A 20963-nucleotide genomic window follows, 5' to 3' on the forward strand; every position below is an offset into this window, starting at 1 on the left:
CGGTCCGGGTAAGGTCGTGTAAACACGACGAATTGCGAAATGATTATTTGAATTGTCCAGAAAATACTAGTATTACTCCTTGTTAATTTATTTGGAGATCCTCTGTCTGCAAACGGGGAAACAACAGGCTCTCCCTTTTCAAACAGTGGAGGATAGGTAATACAACTGTCGTGTCTATCCTTCTCCCCCACTGATCAATTACTTGAAACTGAACTATTGTTCACAAACTGTTTTCTGGAGATTCTCTGTCTGCAAACAGGGAAGAGCCCCTCTCCCCCTTTTTACAGATAGTGAAAGGGTAGGTAACGCAGACCTTTGCGAGCCTACTTATTCTTCCCACTGAATTGTTTTTTTATTTTTATTGGTCCATGAGGTATTCACTGCTTGCAAACAACGTAGAATAGAAATATTCTGTCTAGTCTTTGCGCACAGTGATAAGATAGGCAGTGCTGACTTTTTGTCCCTCATTGCGAGCCGTCATGTCTGTCTTCTCCCCACTGATCGGTAGCCTGTTTAGCCCGGACCGCTTATTAGAGATGAACCATCCGGCTCCACCGGAAGGCACCCCTAATAAGGACATGTTCATGAAGCATGGATTGATCGCTATAGCCTATAACAAACTGTGGCATAAATATACGAAAAAGAATGAAGGAAGTCAGTGGCCACTGATAGGATCCTTCGATGATGACAAAATAAACGCGCTAGAAACAGCCCTAGGTAAAAATAAGACAACGCCCGCTATGCTTGATAGTTTCGGCATGTGGCGCAAAGAAACTGAACAACATAAAAGGAAAATTGAGAGTAGGTTGGAAAAAGAGCTGCGAAAAGCAGCCCACCTAGCTGCTCAGAAGCTAGAAGGAGAGATAAAGGAAAGGGAGAAAGCCAAACAGAAACTAGAAATGGAAACATCAAGCCAGTGCCCGGTTAGAACACCCTCCATGCTCTACCCTGATTTATCCTCGAGACAAAAGCGAGCGAGCGATGATTTGCTGTTAGGCCCTCCGACCATCTACATGCCTCCTCCATATGCCCCTTCCCAACCCTTAGCACAACACCCACCACCCCCGGGTGCAAATGAGGGTAGTGCCACAGCATCGGCCCCCATGGTCTCTATGTCGGCCGAACCTCTTGTACCAAATACTCTGCAAACGGCAACGTTGGGCGACCCTGAGACCCGAGGGACCGGTTCCGCCAGAATAAGCAGACTAAGCAAAGATGAGCGAACAGGGATCGACAAGATAGTAAGGACACTGGTAGAAAGGAAGGAAGGTGAAGAGTACATCACGGATATGTTTAAATCATATACAGGGAGTCACAGACGACACTTTACTGTACGACTGTGTTACCATGTCTTGAATGCATACGAGGACCGATATCGAGACCAAGGTCCCGAGAGCCTAACGACTCTGTACCGGAAGGTCGATATCGGGGATGAGGGCGAGTGTGATGTGACGGATCTCCTTACGCGTACGCTTGAGGTTTTCCACCACCTCACGGAACGAGAATCGGGAGCTAAACCCACGACATCCGTGGCGACCGAACCACAAACTGAGCCACCTAGCGCCATGATGCCAATATGAGAGGCTGCCCCTTACTGGGTGCCTCCACGAGGTGCAGGGACTCACGATGATGCAAACCACCAAGATGCAAAAGGAAGGGTAGTGTACAACTGGGTCTACCAGCCATGGGACCGACAAGAGATTCTGACATTCCGGAAATCTCTACCCGACCTGCGTAAAAACCCCACTGCCTTCTATACTGAATTAGGTACAGCCCTAGGTTCAACGATTATGACCCTGGCTGACATCGACTTGTTTTTCGGGTTATGTCTACCAGCTGATGTGTGGAAGCAAATCCGGAAAGTCGACCACCATGAGCTGCTCGGACATACCTGGACACAATTCGAGGAAATTGACAAACAACGAGGACCGGGACAGAAGCCTTTGAAATCCATTTTAGACCTCCCAGATAAAATCGTACAGAAATTGAAAACCCTGATTCCAGAAAAGAAAGTGGACTGGTCGATAGTAACGGCCTGTCGCCAGAAACCCCAGGAGGATGTATCGGAATACTTCTCTCGGTTCGAAACAGTGTTCTCCGATTACAGCGGCCAGGACATGACTACTGCAACCGGACACCATCTGTTCGTCCAAAATTATGTTAAGGGTCTGTCGTCCGAGGTCTCCCAGAAACTGCAGGCTAGCGAGAGTAGTTGGGCAGCCTCCAAACCTACGGCTATCCTCCAGATGGCCCAATATTATGAACATCAGAAAAATGAAAACGATAGGGCAACCGAGAGAAAGAAGAAGGATTTGAAGGAGAGGGTGATGATAGCCCAGCTGCAAGGGGTGACTATAGGACGAGACCAATACCGGGGAAACTATCAGACGAATGCCCCTAAGTCCCAAGACCGTACTTCGACTCCCCACAGTGGACGTACAGACATTAGAGAGGACCAGTGTGCTTTCTGTAAAGGGACTGGCCATTGGAAATCCCAGTGCCCGGTTCTTCTGGACATGATCAGAAACAAAGACCCCAAGGACATAGCAAATGGGCCGAGAAATAAGGGACAACAGCGAGGGCCCTCAAATGACACGACTAACGACAGATCAGGTAGATCAAATGCATTTGATCGACCCAGACAGAACCAATACCAGCAATCTGACTATGATGACACCCACAACTTTGCATAGGACTGCCAAGGGCAAGGGAGGGATCCAGTCGAGCTCTATGTTGACCAGCAAGGCCCTTACGTCACTGCTAAGGTCCTGGGTACCACGTCACCATTTCTGGTAGACACTGGCGCAACACGTAGTGCGTTATCTAAACGACTGATTCCGGGGGCACCCTTGTCTGGCTCACTTATAACATCGACAGGTTTCGATGGAACGCCCTCCACTAACCTTTTGTCCACCCCGATCCTCTTTGACGTAGAAAACAACACCACTGACACCACGTTTTTGCTTTCCTCCAATAGCCCTGACGCCATTATGGGACTTGACCTATTGAAACACTTCCGAGCGACGATTAGATGTTCTCAAGACGGAGTTCGAGTTTTTCTTTACGACAACCCTGTCCTGCTTAGACATTGCCCTCCCCGACGCATGTTCTCCATCACCGACACTGGCACATCCCTGCTTGACACTCTGCCTCCATATCTATGGGCCAAGACGGATTCGGACGTAGGGCGCATGTTAATCGACCCAGTGCACATTACTGTCCGACCAGACGCAACTCTCCCAAAACTTCCACAATATCGGATATCGCCCGAGGGCGAGAAGGCATTGGTAAAAATTATTCAGTCGCTAGTCGACGCTGCAGTAGTGGAGGAAGTAGTTAGCAACGTTTGCAACAGCCCTATCCTGCCCATTATCAAGAAACAGGGAGAGGGAGATGAGAAAGCATACCGTTTTATCATCGACCTTCGAGAGATCAACAAAGTGGTGGTACCCCAGTACCCTGTGGTCTCGGACATCACCACCATCCTGACTTTGATTCCTTCTACTGCCACCACCTTCACTGTCATTGACCTCAAAAATGCATTCTTTTCCATCCCCATCCATCCAGACAGCCGATACCTCTTCGGCTTCACCCTAAAAAAACGCTCATATAGGTTCTGCCGAGCATCCCAGGGCTACACAGAAAGCCCTAGCATCTACAGCCAGGCCCTCAAGAGACAACTAGATCAAGTCCAGTTACCCGACGGAGTGGTGTTAGTGCAATATGTCGACGACATCCTCTTAGCAGCCGACACCACTCCATTAGCAGTCACAGCCTCCATTCAACTCCTGCACTTCCTTGCGGAAAATGGCCACAAGGTCTCCAAGAAGAAGCTACAATTCTGCCAACCCCAGGTCACTTACCTAGGCCACCTTTTGTCCAAAGAAGGAAGAGAACTCACCCCTGATCGAATCCAAACCATTCTAGATACCCCTGTCCCTAAGACCCAGAAGCAGGTCCGCTCCCTATTAGGCCTCACCTCCTTCTGCCGACAGTGGTTACCAAACTTTAGCCTCGTTGTGAAACCACTGCTTTCTCTGCTAGGTAAAGACGTTCCTTTCCCACTCCCTTGGACCCCTGAGTGTCAAACCTCCTTCACGGAACTACGAGATGCCCTCTGTTCAGCCCCCGTCCTAGGTACCCCTGATTACAAAAAGCCCTTCTCCCTTTACACACACGAAAGGGAGGGGTGCGCTTTATCTGTCCTGACCCAGGCCATCGGCCCTAAGCGACGACCGTGCGCTTACTTCTCCGCCACTCTTGACCCTGTAGCCAGAGCCTTGCCTGCCTGCCTTCGAGCCGTAGCTGCTGCTGCGATCTCTATCCGACAGAGTGAGGGGATCGTACTCTCGAGTTCCCTCACGGTACTGGTACCCCATGCAGTCGACACCCTCCTGAACCAAACCAAGACGCAACATCTGACGAGTGCACGACTGACTGGATACGAACTGACCTTGCTTGCACCCCATATCACCCTGAAAAGATGCACCACACTGAACCCGGCAACTCTGTTACCCTTGCCAGAGAACGATCCCAACGTGCACCCTGCACATAACTGCGTGACTCTTACAGACGAACAGACTAGAAGTAGGGTTGACCTCAGAGACACGGCTTTCCCTGACCCTGACGGAGAGCTGTGGGTGGACGGTTCTTGCATCAAACTCCCCGATGGCACCACTTCCGCTGCCTATGCAGTCACCACGGCCCGAACTGTAGTTGAGACAGCCCGTATCACGCAACGATCTGCCCAGGCAGCGGAACTGATTGCCCTGACCCGAGCCTGCATCCTGGCAACAGGAACTACAGCAAACATTTACACCGACAGCCAGTATGCCTTTGGGGTGGTTCACCATTTTGGGCTCCTTTGGAGGGAAAGGGGATTCTTGACCTCACATGGCACCCCCATTTTGCACGGGGATCTAGTCTCCGCCTTGATCGAGGCCGTCCTTCTCCCCAACAAGCTTGCAGTCATCAAATGCCAGGCACACAAAAAGGTGACAGACATCATTGGACAGGGAAATGCGCTAGCCGACGTCACTGCCCGAACGACAGCTGAAAATAGGACGACAACACATATGTACGTGACCAGGTCACAAGCAGAAAAATGGACTGACGCTAGAGACACTATTAGAGACATTCAAACGGCTAGCTCACAACACGAGTTGACTGAATGGGCACGGGTGGGATTAAAAGACGATGAAGGCTGCTGGCGGACAAGGGACACAAACAAATGGTTGCTACCTGATTCATACCTGATTCCCATACTGGCTATGGCACACTCCCCTGCCCACATAGGATCCGCCCCCATGATTGAACTTGTCTCCAGAGTTTGGCACAATGATAAAATCACAGATTCCGCCAAACGTCTGGTCCAACAATGCTTGATATGCCTGCAACACAACCCCGGGAAAGGAACTGTAGTGCCCCGGGGAGGATTTGGGGTCCCAAACCACCCATTTGAGGTCCTACAAATGGACTACATCCAGCTAGATAGGTGCCAAGGCCTGAAATACGTGCTTGTCGTGGTGTGCGCCTTTAGCAAATGGGTGGAAGCATACCCAACCCGTGACAACACTGCTATGGCCACTGCAAAGGTACTATTAAAGGAGTTTTTCCCCCGTTACGGCCTTTGTCGTATTTTATGGAGCGATAATGGCCCCCCACTTCATAGCCGAAGTCATCCAGTTCATCTTAAAGGGGTTGGGCATCAGGCAGAAATTTCATGCAGTCTTTCACCCCCAGTCCGCTGGACTCGTTGAGCGACACAATGCCAAACTAAAGCTTAAACTGGCCAAAATAGTAGCTACGACAGGTCTGAAATGGCCAGATGCCCTCCCCCTAGCATTGCTATCGATGCGTTCCACCCCCACCAGACATCACTTAACCCCTTATGAAGTTGTTTTCGGCCGACCCATGAGTATCTGGTCTGCACCAAAGCCAACTTCCATTCATGACGTCCCGGACGTCCTAATGTCTGATTATCTGTATAAATTGACTGAAACTCTGTCTGTCATTCATCAGCAGGTGCAGCAGGCCATCCCCGATGCTTCCAGGGGTCCGGGTCACGCCATCCAACCCGGGGATTTCGTGCTGATCCGAAATTTTCAGCGGACGAAAAGTTTGGAACCCCGGTGGACGGGCCCCTGGCAAGTGTTAATCACCACCCGGACGGCTCTTCGCGTGGAGGGGAAAAGGCATTGGCTGCACGCGCACCACTGTAAGATGGTCTCCCCGACCCTGGCCACGGCGGAAAACATCGGCGACCAAGAAGAGCTCCTGAACAAGGACCGACCGTCACTAACCTGCTATCCTGATACCGAAACACTTGAACTTTCCAAATTCTCCAATCCCACTGTGCCATCCAGAGAAGGGTATTTCCTGCGTCGAAAGGAGGGAGCTTCGGCTAAGTAGACCACGAACTAAGTTGAATCTCAAAACGGTGACCCAAAGCAATCAAGGGTTGCCTGGAGAGAGGCTAAACTAAGTCTGTGGTTCTGCCCACTACCGAGCACCTTGAAAATGAAGATGATGGAAGCGCCAGATAAGAAGATGATGGAAGCGCCAAATAAGAAGATGATGGGGACAACAGGAAATACCCACTACAGAAACCCAAGAACAGACAGACTCCACAGCTCAAAGACAATTGCACTCTTCATCGCAATCCTTTTTTGCTTTCTCCTCATGACCACACTCTGGATTGTGGAAGAAAATTCACCTGCTCATGAGACACTCCTGACCACTGCTCGGCCTATCACCGCGAAGGAACATTATCTGATTTCGCTCTCTCCCCAACTCAGAGAGAGGCGAAAGGAGTTTTGGAATAACTCTTTCGTACAGCTCCTTCACCAGCACAATCTCGCCTCCAATGCCACCAACTGTTGGATCTGTGGGTTGCTACCCCACGCCACTGGACACTCGATACCATTCATCCCCTCACCCTTCTCGGTTCATGGCTCCTGCCTTGCTTGGCTGATCCTCCTGCAAGAAAGCTACAAGGACAATGCCACCTCCAGCAAAACCGCAACGCATTTCTCCCACGGGGTCCGGCGAAACAAAACAAAGACACACTTCTGCCCGCAGACCTCCAACGACTCCATCCACATGGATATCCCTGCTAAAGAACGAATTGAAATGCAGGTGTTCAACAATCCAACCAGACCCACCTTCTGCTACCTGCGGAAACGAACGGCTGCCACCCTGACTGTGGCCCTGTCAGTCATCAACGTCACAGGCCACATGTGCATAGAAGGACATGGGACACAGCTGGTGGGCCACAGTGCCTGTCGTTTCACCAGAACTTTGGACTCCACGGATCCACCTTCCTTTGTGTCGTCCCCAAACATGTATTTCGTCTGCGGCACCAAAGCCTACACTTGGCTCCCCAAAGGCTGGGGGGGCACTTGTTACATCTCCTTCATCCTTCCTCCGACTTATGTGGCCCCAGCGAATCATCATAGACAAAAACGAGCCAAGGACATCGAGCAAGCCGACTCAACAGGAGCACAGTTCCTCGATGCTATGAAGGGACTTGTTCCTCTTTGGGGCCCGATGGCAAACAGCCGGGCCATCCGACATTTGACGCAGGCAGTTGAGACAACAATGAATATCACGGCTGGTATCTTTGCCAACAACACCGCCGAACTCCAAGCGGTCCGCTTGGTGGCCCTACAGAACCGCCTTGTCCTAGATGTGGTTCTTGCGGACCGTGGTGGAGCATGCCGCATTATTGGGTCCAGCTGCTGTACATACATACCGGACAACTCGCCCTCAGTGTACAAAGCCATCGAACATCTTCACAGACTCTCTTCGGAAGTCCACCAGGAACAGGAAGAATGGTCGCTTGGTGGTTGGTTCTGGAACACCGTTAAGAACTGGGGCTGGAGACTGTTCACCATTATCCTAATTCCTGTGGTAGTAATATGTGGCCTATGTTTAGGGATTCAATGTCTGCCACCCCTGTGTTCATTATGTGCAAACTGTATTTGTCCTAAGGTCGTGGACTTTGGAAACGAACGCATGGGGGCATTATATGATGCCGAGGTTGGGAATTTGATGAAGATTGACATTGAGTAGGCAAGTTGGCTAGATATGTTGAAAAGGGAGGACTGTTAAAGGTTAGACCGAAAATGTCAACATTATCGGCACCATCTTGCTCTCCCTGGGCCCATTCGTGCGCATAAGCGGCAGCCATTTTGTACACCATGGCCTCCCTGCCCTGTGCCGATAGCCAGCGTCTCTCTCACTCTCGACCTCGCAGGCGACCCCTCGCGCGCTGACAACCCCCCCCACTTCCACTCTCACACGTCTTGGGTCATAAACCCCTCTTCAGCGCGGCTCTGCCTCAGAACCCCATCCTGCTCCCAGCGCGACACTTCCCTTCATTCCTTTCATGGTTCCAGGCCCTTTTGATGCAAACCCCTTTTCCTGTGTGCCCGTTTTGTCCTCCCCGTTCCCAGGCCGACACCTAGCCCTGCCGATACTGTTTATTGCCCCTCCCCGTACAGTAGAAAGCTTCCCTTATCAAAGGACCCCCAGGTTGATCAAAGCCCTCACCCTATGAGATCCGACCAAACCCCCACATTCCATGAATTGGCGGAATGTCCAGCTGCGCGGTAATCATCACCTGTTGTGACCGGGGTGGGGACTTCAACTGTAAATGTGTGTGGGAACGGGTATGAAGGGGAGATTCGGAGGATATCCCTCCGTACATCAAAGCATTGCCAAGGATGTGTTGTATGTAATAAAGCAATAAACTTATGTATAAGAGACCAGGCCTCAGAGATGCGGTTAGAGCACCTCGTGACGATACTTGCTGTCCGAACCGATGTGTTCTCCTCCGGAGAGATGCTGAATAAAACCCTTCTTTCCTGCCTTCCAGTCTCCAGCGCCTGCCTCTTCATTGTATTATTATCTTGTGGGTTTAAGAGGCGACACCGCCGGGCAATACTTAAGGACCTTTTTATTCTGGTTGGTAGCTTGACCTTTAGCACTACCAACTGGAGGGCTCTATGCATGGGACCGCCTCAAGGGGCACACAGTCTGACCTCTAACTCCTTGGGAGAGTACTGGATTCCGTAGGATTAGGCAGGGTGCCCGGCAGAGAAATCGTTCAAGGTTTCCATTCAGCCATTTTCCTGTGTCTGCCTTTTTACAAGATTATGCAAGTTTAGTTTATTCAGTTTGATATTATTTAACATGGCAAAACAATTTGTTTTTAATTCTTTTACGGTCTATACAAAATGTAAATAGATTTATCATTATTTGATATGTTACTGATATGAGTGAGTGCACACTTACTGTTAACATATCAATCTGCTTTATTTTATGTTGGTCTCATTTATCCGTGCCTCAAAACCCTACAGTCTCTATCTTTATAGGCAAAGGCAGTCTTTACCTTGCGTTTATTGATCTAAAGACTGCCTTTGACCTGGTGCCTCGGGAATGCTTATGGGGAGTGTTGTCCGATATGGGGATTCCTTCCAATATTTTGTCAATCCTAGTGAGGCTCCATGAAGGCAATTTTGCCCAAGTGAGGTGGGGCACTCAGGGGCAGAAGACAAATAGAATCCCAGTGGAGAGAGATATCCGCCAGGGATGCGTTCTTGCTCCCACTCTCTTTTCACTATATATGAATGGTGTGGTCGAGCACTTGCTGGAAAATCCATCTGATGCACCATCCCTGGCGGGTGAGCGAATTCCAACCCTCTTACTCGCTGACGATACGCTTTTAATATCCAAGTCCCCTATGGGCCTCCAGAGTCTCTTAGATAATTTTCAGTCCTTTTGTACTCAAAGAGGGCTTGTAATAAATACAGACAAGACAAAATATTTGGTGTTGAACCCCCCGGAAAAACTCGGGCGACCCCCAGTCCTAAACGATGTATCCTTGGAAAGGGTCACTGTATTCAATTACTTAGGTATACGTATTTCTGACACCATGCAGTGGAACCCTCATCTATACAAAATGTTATTAAGCCACAAAAGGGTTGTGTGGGTGCTCCTTAAGGAACAGCGCTCCTCTTCAACCAGACCCATCGCCCCGGTCATCGATATCTATAAGGCGAGGGGAGTCAGTTCGGCCCTCTATGGGGCGGAACTGTGGGGTTCTTGCAATATGGAACAGCTGTTAAGATCAGAAAATAAATTCCTAAAGGATTTATTGGCACTCCCGCAGAGCACCCCATCGGTACCTTTGCTACTTGATTTAGGATGCCACTCGATTAAAGATCTGGCAAAAGTCCTACTGTTTTGGGCCCGGCTGTGGCGAGTGCCAGAACTAGCAAAATATGCAGAGGGGCTGGCAGAAGTAATGTCGATGACGGGATGTCACATAATTAAATGGCTTAAAGATGTAAAATTTCTACTTGGTGAATTGGGCCTCAATGAAGCCTGGGTAAATAGGTCTACCACCCCTGAGGCAACATTAAAGAATCTTTATTGGAGATGGGTCGTAACAAGAATTAGCACTGATCCAAAGCTTGGTAGATTAACAGTAGACTTCTTAAGGTTTAAGGATGTGCCATTCCGAGAACCCTACCTTGATATTATTCAGAAACCCGCTGATAGGGCTTTGTATTTTAGATTTAGGGTCGGAGTCCTCCCAGTGCACGAATTAACTGCCCGCTGGAATGCCCCATTCCAATCAACACCCTTTTGCCCTATCTGTAAATCCAGAACAGAATCTATTGCACATATTCTGTTCGCATGTCCGGCTTATGCGTCACCGAGGAAGTGCTGGCTTAAACCACTATGTAGATTATTGGGTACTAGACATCACAATGAGGCGTTGCGTATCCTGATGTCTGACACTCAGTCGCTGTACGTATGTGGTCTGTCAACATTTTTATCATGGGCTTGGGGCACCACTTCCGCTGCCTATGCAGTCACCACGGCCCGAACTGTAGTTGAGACAGCCCGTATCACGCAACGATCTGCCCAGGCAGCGGAACTGATTGCCCTGACCCGAGCCTGCATCCTGGCAACAGGAACTACAGCAAACATTTACACCGACAGCCAGTATGCCTTTGGGGTGGTTCACCATTTTGGGCTCCTTTGGAGGGAAAGGGGATTCTTGACCTCACATGGCACCCCCATTTTGCACGGGGATCTAGTCTCCGCCTTGATCGAGGCCGTCCTTCTCCCCAACAAGCTTGCAGTCATCAAATGCCAGGCACACAAAAAGGTGACAGACATCATTGGACAGGGAAATGCGCTAGCCGACGTCACTGCCCGAACGACAGCTGAAAATAGGACGACAACACATATGTACGTGACCAGGTCACAAGCAGAAAAATGGACTGACGCTAGAGACACTATTAGAGACATTCAAACGGCTAGCTCACAACACGAGTTGACTGAATGGGCACGGGTGGGATTAAAAGACGATGAAGGCTGCTGGCGGACAAGGGACACAAACAAATGGTTGCTACCTGATTCATACCTGATTCCCATACTGGCTATGGCACACTCCCCTGCCCACATAGGATCCGCCCCCATGATTGAACTTGTCTCCAGAGTTTGGCACAATGATAAAATCACAGATTCCGCCAAACGTCTGGTCCAACAATGCTTGATATGCCTGCAACACAACCCCGGGAAAGGAACTGTAGTGCCCCGGGGAGGATTTGGGGTCCCAAACCACCCATTTGAGGTCCTACAAATGGACTACATCCAGCTAGATAGGTGCCAAGGCCTGAAATACGTGCTTGTCGTGGTGTGCGCCTTTAGCAAATGGGTGGAAGCATACCCAACCCGTGACAACACTGCTATGGCCACTGCAAAGGTACTATTAAAGGAGTTTTTCCCCCGTTACGGCCTTTGTCGTATTTTATGGAGCGATAATGGCCCCCCACTTCATAGCCGAAGTCATCCAGTTCATCTTAAAGGGGTTGGGCATCAGGCAGAAATTTCATGCAGTCTTTCACCCCCAGTCCGCTGGACTCGTTGAGCGACACAATGCCAAACTAAAGCTTAAACTGGCCAAAATAGTAGCTACGACAGGTCTGAAATGGCCAGATGCCCTCCCCCTAGCATTGCTATCGATGCGTTCCACCCCCACCAGACATCACTTAACCCCTTATGAAGTTGTTTTCGGCCGACCCATGAGTATCTGGTCTGCACCAAAGCCAACTTCCATTCATGACGTCCCGGACGTCCTAATGTCTGATTATCTGTATAAATTGACTGAAACTCTGTCTGTCATTCATCAGCAGGTGCAGCAGGCCATCCCCGATGCTTCCAGGGGTCCGGGTCACGCCATCCAACCCGGGGATTTCGTGCTGATCCGAAATTTTCAGCGGACGAAAAGTTTGGAACCCCGGTGGACGGGCCCCTGGCAAGTGTTAATCACCACCCGGACGGCTCTTCGCGTGGAGGGGAAAAGGCATTGGCTGCACGCGCACCACTGTAAGATGGTCTCCCCGACCCTGGCCACGGCGGAAAACATCGGCGACCAAGAAGAGCTCCTGAACAAGGACCGACCGTCACTAACCTGCTATCCTGATACCGAAACACTTGAACTTTCCAAATTCTCCAATCCCACTGTGCCATCCAGAGAAGGGTATTTCCTGCGTCGAAAGGAGGGAGCTTCGGCTAAGTAGACCACGAACTAAGTTGAATCTCAAAACGGTGACCCAAAGCAATCAAGGGTTGCCTGGAGAGAGGCTAAACTAAGTCTGTGGTTCTGCCCACTACCGAGCACCTTGAAAATGAAGATGATGGAAGCGCCAGATAAGAAGATGATGGAAGCGCCAAATAAGAAGATGATGGGGACAACAGGAAATACCCACTACAGAAACCCAAGAACAGACAGACTCCACAGCTCAAAGACAATTGCACTCTTCATCGCAATCCTTTTTTGCTTTCTCCTCATGACCACACTCTGGATTGTGGAAGAAAATTCACCTGCTCATGAGACACTCCTGACCACTGCTCGGCCTATCACCGCGAAGGAACATTATCTGATTTCGCTCTCTCCCCAACTCAGAGAGAGGCGAAAGGAGTTTTGGAATAACTCTTTCGTACAGCTCCTTCACCAGCACAATCTCGCCTCCAATGCCACCAACTGTTGGATCTGTGGGTTGCTACCCCACGCCACTGGACACTCGATACCATTCATCCCCTCACCCTTCTCGGTTCATGGCTCCTGCCTTGCTTGGCTGATCCTCCTGCAAGAAAGCTACAAGGACAATGCCACCTCCAGCAAAACCGCAACGCATTTCTCCCACGGGGTCCGGCGAAACAAAACAAAGACACACTTCTGCCCGCAGACCTCCAACGACTCCATCCACATGGATATCCCTGCTAAAGAACGAATTGAAATGCAGGTGTTCAACAATCCAACCAGACCCACCTTCTGCTACCTGCGGAAACGAACGGCTGCCACCCTGACTGTGGCCCTGTCAGTCATCAACGTCACAGGCCACATGTGCATAGAAGGACATGGGACACAGCTGGTGGGCCACAGTGCCTGTCGTTTCACCAGAACTTTGGACTCCACGGATCCACCTTCCTTTGTGTCGTCCCCAAACATGTATTTCGTCTGCGGCACCAAAGCCTACACTTGGCTCCCCAAAGGCTGGGGGGGCACTTGTTACATCTCCTTCATCCTTCCTCCGACTTATGTGGCCCCAGCAAATCATCATAGACAAAAACGAGCCAAGGACATCGAGCAAGCCGACTCAACAGGAGCACAGTTCCTCGATGCTATGAAGGGACTTGTTCCTCTTTGGGGCCCGATGGCAAACAGCCGGGCCATCCGACATTTGACGCAGGCAGTTGAGACAACAATGAATATCACGGCTGGTATCTTTGCCAACAACACCGCCGAACTCCAAGCGGTCCGCTTGGTGGCCCTACAGAACCGCCTTGTCCTAGATGTGGTTCTTGCGGACCGTGGTGGAGCATGCCGCATTATTGGGTCCAGCTGCTGTACATACATACCGGACAACTCGCCCTCAGTGTACAAAGCCATCGAACATCTTCACAGACTCTCTTCGGAAGTCCACCAGGAACAGGAAGAATGGTCGCTTGGTGGTTGGTTCTGGAACACCGTTAAGAACTGGGGCTGGAGACTGTTCACCATTATCCTAATTCCTGTGGTAGTAATATGTGGCCTATGTTTAGGGATTCAATGTCTGCCACCCCTGTGTTCATTATGTGCAAACTGTATTTGTCCTAAGGTCGTGGACTTTGGAAACGAACGCATGGGGGCATTATATGATGCCGAGGTTGGGAATTTGATGAAGATTGACATTGAGTAGGCAAGTTGGCTAGATATGTTGAAAAGGGAGGACTGTTAAAGGTTAGACCGAAAATGTCAACATTATCGGCACCATCTTGCTCTCCCTGGGCCCATTCGTGCGCATAAGCGGCAGCCATTTTGTACACCATGGCCTCCCTGCCCTGTGCCGATAGCCAGCGTCTCTCTCACTCTCGACCTCGCAGGCGACCCCTCGCGCGCTGACAACCCCCCCCACTTCCACTCTCACACGTCTTGGGTCATAAACCCCTCTTCAGCGCGGCTCTGCCTCAGAACCCCATCCTGCTCCCAGCGCGACACTTCCCTTCATTCCTTTCATGGTTCCAGGCCCTTTTGATGCAAACCCCTTTTCCTGTGTGCCCGTTTTGTCCTCCCCGTTCCCAGGCCGACACCTAGCCCTGCCGATACTGTTTATTGCCCCTCCCCGTACAGTAGAAAGCTTCCCTTATCAAAGGACCCCCAGGTTGATCAAAGCCCTCACCCTATGAGATCCGACCAAACCCCCACATTCCATGAATTGGCGGAATGTCCAGCTGCGCGGTAATCATCACCTGTTGTGACCGGGGTGGGGACTTCAACTGTAAATGTGTGTGGGAACGGGTATGAAGGGGAGATTCGGAGGATATCCCTCCGTACATCAAAGCATTGCCAAGGATGTGTTGTATGTAATAAAGCAATAAACTTATGTATAAGAGACCAGGCCTCAGAGATGCGGTTAGAGCACCTCGTGACGATACTTGCTGTCCGAACCGATGTGTTCTCCTCCGGAGAGATGCTGAATAAAACCCTTCTTTCCTGCCTTCCAGTCTCCAGCGCCTGCCTCTTCATTGTATTATTATCTTGTGGGTTTAAGAGGCGACACCGCCGGGCAATACTTAAGGACCTTTTTATTCTGGTTGGTAGCTTGACCTTTAGCACTACCAACTGGAGGGCTCTATGCATGGGACCGCCTCAAGGGGCACACAGTCTGACCTCTAACTCCTTGGGAGAGTACTGGATTCCGTAGGATTAGGCAGGGTGCCCGGCAGAGAAATCGTTCAAGGTTTCCATTCAGCCATTTTCCTGTGTCTGCCTTTTTACAAGATTATGCAAGTTTAGTTTATTCAGTTTGATATTATTTAACATGGCAAAACAATTTGTTTTTAATTCTTTTACGGTCTATACAAAATGTAAATAGATTTATCATTATTTGATATGTTACTGATATGAGTGAGTGCACACTTACTGTTAACATATCAATCTGCTTTATTTTATGTTGGTCTCATTTATCCGTGCCTCAAAACCCTACAGTCTCTATCTTTATAGGCAAAGGCAGTCTTTACCTTGCGTTTATTGATCTAAAGACTGCCTTTGACCTGGTGCCTCGGGAATGCTTATGGGGAGTGTTGTCCGATATGGGGATTCCTTCCAATATTTTGTCAATCCTAGTGAGGCTCCATGAAGGCAATTTTGCCCAAGTGAGGTGGGGCACTCAGGGGCAGAAGACAAATAGAATCCCAGTGGAGAGAGATATCCGCCAGGGATGCGTTCTTGCTCCCACTCTCTTTTCACTATATATGAATGGTGTGGTCGAGCACTTGCTGGAAAATCCATCTGATGCACCATCCCTGGCGGGTGAGCGAATTCCAACCCTCTTACTCGCTGACGATACGCTTTTAATATCCAAGTCCCCTATGGGCCTCCAGAGTCTCTTAGATAATTTTCAGTCCTTTTGTACTCAAAGAGGGCTTGTAATAAATACAGACAAGACAAAATATTTGGTGTTGAACCCCCCGGAAAAACTCGGGCGACCCCCAGTCCTAAACGATGTATCCTTGGAAAGGGTCACTGTATTCAATTACTTAGGTATACGTATTTCTGACACCATGCAGTGGAACCCTCATCTATACAAAATGTTATTAAGCCACAAAAGGGTTGTGTGGGTGCTCCTTAAGGAACAGCGCTCCTCTTCAACCAGACCCATCGCCCCGGTCATCGATATCTATAAGGCGAGGGGAGTCAGTTCGGCCCTCTATGGGGCGGAACTGTGGGGTTCTTGCAATATGGAACAGCTGTTAAGATCAGAAAATAAATTCCTAAAGGATTTATTGGCACTCCCGCAGAGCACCCCATCGGTACCTTTGCTACTTGATTTAGGATGCCACTCGATTAAAGATCTGGCAAAAGTCCTACTGTTTTGGGCCCGGCTGTGGCGAGTGCCAGAACTAGCAAAATATGCAGAGGGGCTGGCAGAAGTAATGTCGATGACGGGATGTCACATAATTAAATGGCTTAAAGATGTAAAATTTCTACTTGGTGAATTGGGCCTCAATGAAGCCTGGGTAAATAGGTCTACCACCCCTGAGGCAACATTAAAGAATCTTTATTGGAGATGGGTCGTAACAAGAATTAGCACTGATCCAAAGCTTGGTAGATTAACAGTAGACTTCTTAAGGTTTAAGGATGTGCCATTCCGAGAACCCTACCTTGATATTATTCAGAAACCCGCTGATAGGGCTTTGTATTTTAGATTTAGGGTCGGAGTCCTCCCAGTGCACGAATTAACTGCCCGCTGGAATGCCCCATTCCAATCAACACCCTTTTGCCCTATCTGTAAATCCAGAACAGAATCTATTGCACATATTCTGTTCGCATGTCCGGCTTATGCGTCACCGAGGAAGTGCTGGCTTAAACCACTATGTAGATTATTGGGTACTAGACATCACAATGAGGCGTTGCGTATCCTGATGTCTGACACTCAGTCGCTGTACGTATGTGGTCTGTCAACATTTTTATCATGGGCTTGGGCCATTAGATCTAAAAGGCTAAAAGAAAATGTATAATCTGTGAATTTAAAGAAAATGTATAATTTGTGATTCTAATCTGTAAATTGTGATTTTACCTCTTTATTCCTGTTTTTTTTTTCTTCTTTTTACCACTGATTTTAGCTTTGATGTTATTTGTGTATCAAATTCTTTTTTCTTTTTTTTCTAAGGTACGCATGTAATGTATTTTTTAATGCGATGCTTTTAAGATAGGTTTTTTATCGAAATAAATCCTTATACTACTACTACTACTACAAACTCTGTCCTATCGGAAAAGTACATGCATTACTTCCAGAATGCTGCCATTCTCTGTTAAATAATTTCATTAAAATTAGTTTTACACCTTGAAAGATATTTCATTTTAATTCTTTTTTTTTATACTGCAGGTGGCTTCAAGTGTGGACAGGAACAAAGCTTAAGGATTCTGTAATTTGCAGCAAATAGACTACAAAGAGAGAGCTATTCCTGGAATTTTAGAAGAAACCAATGTCTAAAACCTGGATTTGGCCAGGAAGTAACGACAATACAGAGCAGAGTCGCTGACTGATTGTAAAAGCAGTTTCTGGAGTCTTTCTAATTTCTTATACGTCAATGAACCCTTAAGTTGGGGGCAGCAAGGAAACACATGATCGAGGAGATGGAGGGCTTTGTGACTGTAGAGCAAGAGCCAGAACAACAGCACAATTTGAATCAAAAAACAGTGTACATTATTTATAAGACTGTGCAGATTTCAGAAGTAGTGTACCCATGCACTTCACAAGGGACAAACCTAGCTTGTAATTTGAACAGGACAGTACAGAAAAATAGGTGTACAGGAGAGATACCTTATCAATGTTCCGAATGTGAGAAAACCTTTACTCAACAATCCTACTTGACACGACATATGAAATCGCACTCTGAACAAAAGCCTTATCAGTGCTCTGATTGTGAGAAAAGATTTAGTCAAAAACACTATCTGACACGACATGAAAGAACACATTTGGGACAAAAAATATATCAGTGCACTGAATGTCCAAAGATTTTCAGCAAAAAAGCAAGTTTAATTCAGCATGAAGGTGCACATGCTGGAGAAAAACGGTATCTGTGTTCTGAATGTGGTAAAACCTACCGTCATAAAATCAGCCTCACGTTACATGAAAGATCACACTTGGGACATAAACCTTATCAGTGCACTGAATGCCAGAAAAGCTTCAACGATAAAAGTACTCTTGCTAAGCATGAAAAAATTCACACCGGAGAAAAGCCATATCAGTGCAATGAATGTCAAAAATGTTTTACTAAGAGATGTAGTCTAACTCAGCATGAAAAGACACACACCGGAGAAAAACCCTATAAGTGCACAGAATGTGAAAAAAGCTTCAGTCAGAAAATCCATCTCGTACATCATGAGAGAACCCACACAGGAGAAAAGCCCTATCAGTGTGAAGAATGTCAAAAAAGCTTCAGTCAGAAAATTCATCTGACCCAGCATGAGAGAACTCACACAGGGGAAAAACCCTACTGGTGCAGTGAATGTCAGAAAGGATTCAACCACAAAATTAGCCTGACTCACCATGAGCGTATGCACGCTAGGCACGCCTCCGCTCAGGAATGATGTTCATTCACATAGTTCCATGTAAACTAAAAGAAAGTACAACATATGGACATTAACCTGAACTGAACCCCTACAAGTGCAGTGAATATTACGCAAGCTCTAATTCTGAAATCCGTCTTACAGATGAGATAGCATGGAATTGCCAAAAAAAAGTTAGCAGTGCGCTGCAAAACCAAGCGGCTAGTGTTTGAATGTATGAATAACTCAGTCTGCCTAGGCGTATGAGGGAGAAAATATCCGGTTTGCATGAGAAATAATATCTTTGAAAAGCTAAAGTTAGAATGGTAATCTGACTTAATGGGTGAGCGCAAATCTAGCTTAGTTGCAAACCTGTTTAAGGTGGAACTTGTAAGGGCTTTTTTGTAAATGACAAAATCCCCCAACACCCCCGCATTCCCCCCCAACGCCCCCGCATTCCCCCCAACACCCCTGCCTCCCCCCAATTTGCCCCAGCCTCCCCCAACGCACTCCAGTCCCAGTGCACTCTCACCACACACCCCATTCACCCCTAATCACACCCCCCGCCCACACACATCCCACCCCCAACACACTCACACTGTTTTATAAACATTCCCATGCCAAACGTTCAGCAGATTGACATAAAATAAGTTGCAGTAGTAAGAGAGCTACTCCCTCCTGTGACTTTGCTCATGGGAAAGATCAATGCGATTACATACATAAAAAAGAAAATTGTGAGGAGCAAAAAAGTGGAAGCAGTTAACTGAAATGCTCTTCTCTAAATTCCTACAACAAGCTAATGAATGAAAGCCAGCAGGGTAATTTAAATGTGCTGCTACTCAAAAAGCCAAAGAGAATCTAGCCTTGGCACGTTGTCATACTAGTAAAACAAATTGAAACCAGTGAAATGATTTAAGCTGATAGTTATTGAAACGTCCTGACTCTGGTGAACAGTATATTAATGTGGCAAGTTGTGTATGGACTCTAGTGTGGGAATTGTATAATATGTACCAGAGAACAATGCATGGAGATTTTTTGAAGAGTGTCAAATGTTGAAATATGCCTTTAGGGACAAAAAAAGAAAAATCACAAACCATTGTGACCAAGTGTAATCGATTGCGACCAATTGTTGCCCAGTATGGCCTATTAAAACCACTTCAAGATATTGCCTGTGAAAGTGAAAACACAATCAATTCTACGAAAGTATCTATTTTTGCACAGATGATATTGATAGTATTTGTCAATAGTGTAAAGATTAGTAATGTAGAACATTTCACTAACGTATCCTTCCTCATGGAATCTTTTGTTATGACTCCTGCTGTGTGTAAAATGAAAGCCTATTCAGAGACCTGAATCAGAAGAAAACATAAATAGTCTATCTATAAAGATGAAATCTCGCAAACATCTGAAATATGGTAATATTGCCCCTGTGCACAAATTAAGAAGTGCAGGTGTTTGAAAAAGCTACTGCAAAACTGATCCTAATGTTTCATAGTGCAGAATACAAATGGTCCGTCATTTTTCACGATAGATGCAACTTTGCCTCGGGGGTGGTGCTGGGGGTGGGGGGTTCATCCAGCACCAACAACCCGAACTGACATCTGTTACCAAAACCCAGACCTGACATTAGACCCCAACATCCAGGACTCACAATAAGTTAACATCTTCCAACAACCAGAGCTGACATCAGTCAACAACATCCAGGACTGACATCAATTATCAGCATTCATCAACTGATCCGTGAGTGAGACTGAGGCCAGGCTGACTGACAGTTATCGAAGCTTAACTCACTGGAAGCTAAGGGCCGTATGTAGAAACCATTTTTGAGGTCTGGCCGTTTCTGGCCCCAAAACATACTTTTACACATGTACAAAACATACTTTTACACATGTACAAAACATACTTTTACACATGTACAAAATATACTTTTACACATGTACAAAACACAAGTTGTGAATTTCAGTTTGTCTTTGCGATTCAGTATTTGAAAGCGGCGTGTTTAGGACGTCCCGCCCAAATACTGAATCTGAATGGGATGTATGAATGTTTTGCGACCAAATTACAGTTGCATAATTTTCAAGTTTTACTGACTCAGTCATCCTTTTGCTCTACATACCAGGCCCCTTGTAAAAACAAATGCTAACATTTTGATGACACTAAACAAAAGAGTTGCATCTCTGAAAAGCTTGGACGTGTTTTAACTCTTTACAGCTTGACTTAGAGTTACTCATCGGTGTACTCTAGTTTTCCTTTTACAAGCTCCTGCTTGGTCCGCTGGCATTTGATGACTAGTTTGGACCCAGAAGAGGGAAGAGTCCCTGCTAGAGTCAAAAGGAGGTTGTTGCAT

General features: G+C 47.7%; 1 protein-coding gene across 1 annotated transcript in view; it reads left to right on the forward strand.

Moving 5' to 3' along the window:
* LOC144762380 (uncharacterized) overlaps window positions 1-20428 on the forward strand; it is a 118450-nt gene extending 98022 nt beyond the window's left edge. Inside the window, exon 2 of the mRNA XM_078647577.1 lies at window positions 17451-20428. Coding sequence (XP_078503703.1) covers window positions 17690-18658 — 969 coding nt within the window. The 5' untranslated portion in view covers window positions 17451-17689 and the 3' untranslated portion in view covers window positions 18659-20428. The remainder of the gene's footprint in view (window positions 1-17450) is intronic.
* Window positions 20429-20963: the final 535 nt, after the last annotated feature.

This window comes from Lissotriton helveticus, chromosome 1_1 (assembly GCF_964261635.1).
Source record: "Lissotriton helveticus chromosome 1_1, aLisHel1.1, whole genome shotgun sequence".
Lineage (NCBI taxonomy): Eukaryota > Metazoa > Chordata > Amphibia > Caudata > Salamandridae > Lissotriton > Lissotriton helveticus.